The sequence below is a fragment of the Pecten maximus genome, chromosome 11 (genome assembly GCF_902652985.1).
Source record: "Pecten maximus chromosome 11, xPecMax1.1, whole genome shotgun sequence".
Lineage (NCBI taxonomy): Eukaryota > Metazoa > Mollusca > Bivalvia > Pectinida > Pectinidae > Pecten > Pecten maximus.
The window spans coordinates 4,873,618-4,880,209 of record NC_047025.1 but is presented as its reverse complement, the minus strand read 5'-3'; the positions used below and the strand labels follow the sequence as shown (position 1 = coordinate 4,880,209).

Below are 6,592 nucleotides of genomic sequence, written 5' to 3'. Positions count from 1 at the left end.
ATAATAAATGATCAGGGACTCACTATAATATAATACATGTCCAGGGACTCGCTATAATATATACATGATCAGGGACTCACTATAATATAATACATGATCAGGGACTCACTATAATATAATACATGATCATGGACTCACTATAATATAATACATAATTAGGGACTCACTATAATATAATACATGATCAGGGACTCACTATAATATAATACATGATCAAATACTCACTATAATATAATACATGATCAGGGACTCATTATAATATAATACATGATCAGGGACTCACTATAATATAATACATGATCCGGGACTCACTATAATATAATACATGATCAGGGACTCATTATAATATATTACATGATCAGGGACTCACTATAATATAATACATGATCAGGGACTCACTATAATATGATACATGATCAGGGACTCACTATATTATAATACATGATCAGGGCCTCATTATAATAAACATGTTATACATGATCAGGGACTCACTATAATATAATACATGATCAGGGACTCAGTATATTATAATACATGATCCACTCACTATGATATAATACATGATCAGGGACTCACTATAATATAATACATGAACAGGGGCTCATTATAATAAACATGTTATACATGATGTGGGACTCACTATAATATAATACATGATCAGGGACTCGCTATATCATAATACATGATCAGGGGTTCACTATATTATAAAAAAATGATCAGGGACTCACTATAATATAATACATGATCAGGGGTTCACTATCTTATAAAAAATGATCAAGGGCTCAAACTGCTACTATATATAATATAATACATTATCAGACACTATGTTTTATACATGGTCTGGAAAAAGTTGGTCGTGCGATTTTTTTCTCTGTGCTCGGCTCGTTCGGTTTCGTTAATCGCTTTGTAAGGTCATATGAAATATTACATCAGTGTCGGTCACGTGACGCTATCCAATCGGCACACCGAAATGTGACCACATGACCAACGATGTTCTTTTAAAGCGCATTACTCGACCTAAACATACTTCACTAGTGTCAGAGTGTGCGGAGACCGGAAGTTGGTTATGACTGTTATATGAGAGCTATCAGTCTGAATAGTTGGGATATTTATTTCGGTTCCGCAAACCTAATTGATACTCCTCATGGAGCAGAACATGTTTTGTTCGAAATATGAAATTTTAATTTTAAAATTCGCTGTCAATGGATTAATTTTCAGATATAATAAAAAACCACAATGATGATCCGGACAACAAACGAAATAGTGAAATATGCATCCGGACAACAAGCAAAATGGTGAAATATACATCCGAACAAAAAACAATATGATGAAGTATAGATCCAGACAACAAACAAAATTATGAAATATACATCCGGACAACGAACGAAAAAGTGAAATGTACATCCGGAAAACAAACAAAATGATGGAATATACATCCGGAAAACAAACAAAATGATGAAATATACATCCGGACAACGAACGAAATGGTGAAATATACATCCGAACAACAACAACAAGTATATTGTATACAGCTTCCTTTACCGGAATCTTCAAGACGTATTACAAAATCTCCTGACGTTCGACATTAAACCTTGGATCTCACTTACCAGAACCTGGTAAGTTTTTAGCTGTAGGTCGATGAAGACCTCGATCTTTTTAATATGATGAATATAACCCTGACCCAACCCCTTAGAATGTCGGGCAAGCAAACAAAAATGTCAATAATTTGTTCCCAGAAATAATTGAATCAAATACTTCCATTCGATATTCTGGTTCTTATTATGACCGTTATCACAACTTTTTGTGAAAGTATAACAACAAAACAAAATATCAGGTATATGGTGTCGGGGTTTTAACAGACCTGATTTGTGACATAAGCCTTACAAACGGCAACTCTCGACATTTTTCCAAAGGACCAAGATGAGCTTTTGCCATATCGTGGTGTCCGGCGTCCGTCGTCCGACCGTCAACGATTGACCTCTTCTTCTTAACTTAATTAGGTAGAAAGCATCCCTATGCGACTGGGATTCAAATTTAGACATATGATGGGGCTGACTCCAAAGGGGCCTGAGGGTCGGGGCTAAAAGTGTCCATTTAGCAAATTAATATTAACGACCTCTTCTGTGAAACTAAGCAATGTATTACATATATATTTCAGTGGTACAATCCCTTGGTAGATGGGATTCAAATTTATTGAGATGATAGGGCTGACTCTCCAGGGCCCTGAGGGGCAGGGCCAAAAGGGGCCCATTTGGAAATATTGATATTAATAACTTCTTCTCTGAAACTAAGCAATGTATGATATAGATGGAGCAATTTGACCATATTGGTATAAAGCACTTCTTGCATTTTTGAAATTATTGAGATCCCCGAACCTAACCATATACAATACTCACAATCATGCTGTGTCTTGACTTTGCTTGATCCCGACTTCTAGATCTCTGGAATTAATATGGTAAAGACATAATTATATGGTGTTTATACGGTAAAGACATAATTCTATCGTGTCAATACCATATAAACATAGTTCTATGGTGTCAATACGGTATAGACAAAATTCTATGGTGTCAATACGTTATAAACATACTTCTATGTTCTCAATATGTTAATATACATAATTCTATTGTGCCAATATGGTATTAACATAATTACATGATGTCAATACGATACAGACAAACATATATTTTGTCAATATAGTATAGACATAGGTCTATGGTGTCAATATGGTATATACATAATTATATGATGTCATTACGGTATATACATAATTATATGATGTCAATACGGTATATACATAATTCTATAATGTCAATACGGTATATACTTAAGCAATAAACTGCCTAGATGCGGCAGACCTACTGGTATAACTGCCACATGTGTCACAGACAAACTGAATGGTGCGCGCTAGCGCACCATGATTGTTTGTCTGTGACACATGTGGCAGTTATACCAGTAGGTCTGCCGCATCTAGGCAGTTTATCGCTTATATTTACGTTCTATTAATGAATCGCAAAGATAAAAAAATATGAAAAAATCTTCCAAAATTCAAATTTCCCGCTTTCTACCGTCAGGTCAGGTGAATATCTAGAACGGCGCACAAGTAACAGCTGACGTCACGCGCAATTTCCTACACTATTTGAAAAGACGAAACAACGCTATCTTTTTATATTCATTTGTTTTAATACTTAGAACATATTTAATTCAATATTGAAAAACAAATCACATTCATACAATAACTATTGAAGTGTCATAGAACATGTTAACAACTGTAGCAGTGCGGCCTATATTCGGTGCACTCATTCTGCGGTTTACATAGTCCGCGGTGATTAGGTTGACCCAGTTAGCAATCCGGTCGGTTGATGTTGATAATGCAACCCGAGAAAGTGGAATTCGCGAAAAACCCAGGAGTGAAGTTGTGTGTTGACCTCACAGACACTTGGGACAGACAGTTGTTACTGGGGACTAATGCAGAAGATGCCGACGAGTTCTGCACGGGCAGAGACACTGTTCTAACGGCAGCGACCGCACTCAATTCATCGGATTGAGAGACCTCGCCAAGTTTCGCTTTGGGTTGGATAATGGCGGACAACGACGAGCTGAGCGACTTTTTCTGGTGAGTGGCTACATTTCTGTTGTACGATCTGAGCGACGACTCGCATTTATGATCACTCATATACATTATATGTCGTGCCTCGTATCCTTCGTCATTCAGGAACTGTATCGCTGTTGCTCGCAGACAATGAGGTGTGTATTTCTTCACGACCTTCGCTGCTACACATATGTCTGACAAGAATTTCGCGAAAGTACGCTTTGAAAGACCTTTACTGGTGTACCATATCGCACTTTCCTTTGGTTTCAGTGACGCGCTTTTGTCAAACTGGTTGAACAGACTCGTAGCAGTAGGGTCAGTTTTTTCCATTAGCATTTTTAGCATTTTAACTGGACACGTAGCGTTGTCGTAATGTGCATACATACGCTTCCCCCCATCCCCACCAGCATGTGTCAGGCCACCCTGCATATTTTTTTGTTGTGTTTCGTGCGACATTGTAGCAAACTCTTCAGAGTTGTCGCCTTCAAAGATGAAGGAATCCAGCTTCAGCTGATGGTGGAACTCCATTCCTCTCGACACGAAATGAACTGCGAGTGTATACCACACATATTGTCGTAAAATCACTGGTGAGTTGGGCGCTTCTTCAAAATAAGCTGCAATTTTCTCCAGGTCATCTTGGTCTATAATCTCTTTGTGCGTCACCGGTTTGGAAAGGCCGAGTCTCATTCTCTGTTTAAGAAGGCCATCTAGTATTCCGTTGGACATTTTGAATTGTTTATCCCTGACGATATCAATGTTTCTGTGAATATCAGACAAATGTCGGTTTATTGCTGCTCGGATGCTGATGAGACTGTTTCTATGGTACACATTCTCAATATTGTCTTGGTCTTGACTTTTGGGGGCTGGCCGCACTTCACAGTAAAATTTACTGAGGCTTTCAGCAAGGTCTTCTTCGGAAACTGTACCCAGGTTTAACTCCCTCCCTGTTGTCTCCTTGTTCCACTCTATTTAAATAAACAATTTTATAAGGGTAAGAATATAAAAGAAGAACTTGCGAGAAGGGAGGGGCGACTGTTTTAGACCCAAATTCATTGATAAAATCTACAGGGCTTAAATAAGATTTTATGCATATTTAGTTCTTCATCATATTGTGTACCAGTCGAGACTTTTTTTGATTGCTTTAAATTTACTTGCAACAATAATGTGTCTCGACTGTTTATTGAATGCTGCTATGCTGCACTCAGAAGTACACGATCTGGTATTTTCTTCATGAAATATATGCATTTCGGGATGATTTCCTGAGAAACATGGGTTTTATTTTCAATAATTCATAGTTATCTTGACTTAAGTTACAAGTAGATCAAATTTAAGTCTGAGAGTGATAAATTTAGAGCAATGGTAAATGGTAATTGTTAAATTTGCATACCTTGAAATATTTTTAATCCCTAGGCTGTGTTTTTCTTTGTACTAGGGGCTTGTCTCTCCTCGAACAACTTTTCAATATCTTCTGTTGTCACATGTTTAAATCTTTTTGGTTTTGGTTCCACAAAGTCTTCATCCATTTCAACTTCATGCTTGGCAGGTTCGAGTGTAGGCCTACATGTTGAATCTGATTCTCCATGGTCATGGATGCTGGCTAGTGCTTCTTGGAGGGATTCATCATGATCAATTCCAATCAGTTCTCCAAGAAGATCTAATTCTGCCATGTTCATGTTGCTCAATATATCATCGCCTTCACTTGAAATACTGTCGTTGTCTTTTAAACATTCAGGTATTTCCATCTTAAAGTTACCAATTGCAAGGTTCTGTTGATCAGCCATTCTCAGCAGCAGCAGCTAGCAGACGACAACAGTGTATTTACCCAGAACCCAATTTTCTTGGTCTTGGGTTTTGGGATTTTATTATTTTTTTCATTTATTGGATTGAATTTTTTATTTAATATATGTTATTATTTTGCCAAATAAAAACAAAATATAATTTGATGGTTGCCACAACATATTTATTCAGAATTTATTAAAATCTCATGTCAATGTGACTTTACAATGTATGGCGGCCATCTTTGTTTACATTTTTTGCAAGTGAGATATTTATACGCCCTCAGGGCAACTTCAGTTATACTCTCATAGATGAAGCTGCTTTTGGTAGGGATTTACTAGTAATATATAAGGGCATTGCCACACCAAATGTAAATATATAAGTATATGATGTCAATACAGTATAGTCATACATATATGCTGTCAATACGGTACAGACATAAATCTATTGTGTTGATACATGTACGTTATAGACATACATCAGGGTTGTTTAACGTCTTTCCCACGTGATCCATATTGATTGATGGTGTGCATACGAATCATATACCTTATGTCATTGAGTCAAAATTGATAAAGCGACTTTTGTGTATTTTTGTCTCGGTATTTATTTTCCCGTCTTCGCTAATGCATGTGCAGATTATCTCCAATGCTACAGATTTTTATGAATTAGAAACAAATGACAGATCAGGTTGAGCAGCAAGAAAAATCCTGTAAATTTTATAACGTCCTCGATAAACATAATTCTATGCTGTTGATGTCAACATATTCTTTTTGTCTCGGTATGTATGTCTTCGTCTTGGTTACTTTGTCGCCTTTGTGTTATTACAGATTGGTGACGTAATAGTAAGATGGCAGATCAGGATGAGCTGTATGCAAATTCCTGGATTCTATATCACGTCCTCAATAGGTTCATAGGGAGTCGTGAGCTTGTGGACATCAGGAGAAGGGTTGCAGTTTTAGAGGAGAATTTCAGCAATCAAAATGAATTCCGTGCTCAAATTGTTTTAACTGGAAGTAAACCCGAAGGAATGAGGATGCAAGGCTCGGATAGCGACATCATGTTAACTGATACAGATGTGATGGTTTTATGTCAGGACACCGGTATTCCGGACACCAGTAATCCGGACACTTGTAATCCACTAAACTATATGCATAAAACAGTTTTGATAATGAGGAACACTGACAGCAGACCTGGTTATGTAGCCCTAGAAGTAGTTCATGCCAGAGA

General features: G+C 37.1%; 1 protein-coding gene across 1 annotated transcript; it reads right to left on the bottom strand.

Annotated features, from left to right (window-relative positions):
• Positions 1 to 3,011: 3,011 nt before the first annotated feature.
• On the bottom strand, positions 3,012 to 5,738 carry LOC117337183. Its single transcript, XM_033898032.1, has 2 exons — positions 4,977 to 5,738; positions 3,012 to 4,554 (listed from the first exon to the last, which is right to left on the bottom strand). Exon 2 carries the CDS (start codon positions 4,313 to 4,315, stop codon positions 3,341 to 3,343), a length of 975 nt encoding a protein of 324 aa, XP_033753923.1. The 5' UTR covers positions 4,316 to 4,554; positions 4,977 to 5,738; the 3' UTR covers positions 3,012 to 3,340.
• Between the last annotated feature and the right edge of the window lie 854 nt (positions 5,739 to 6,592).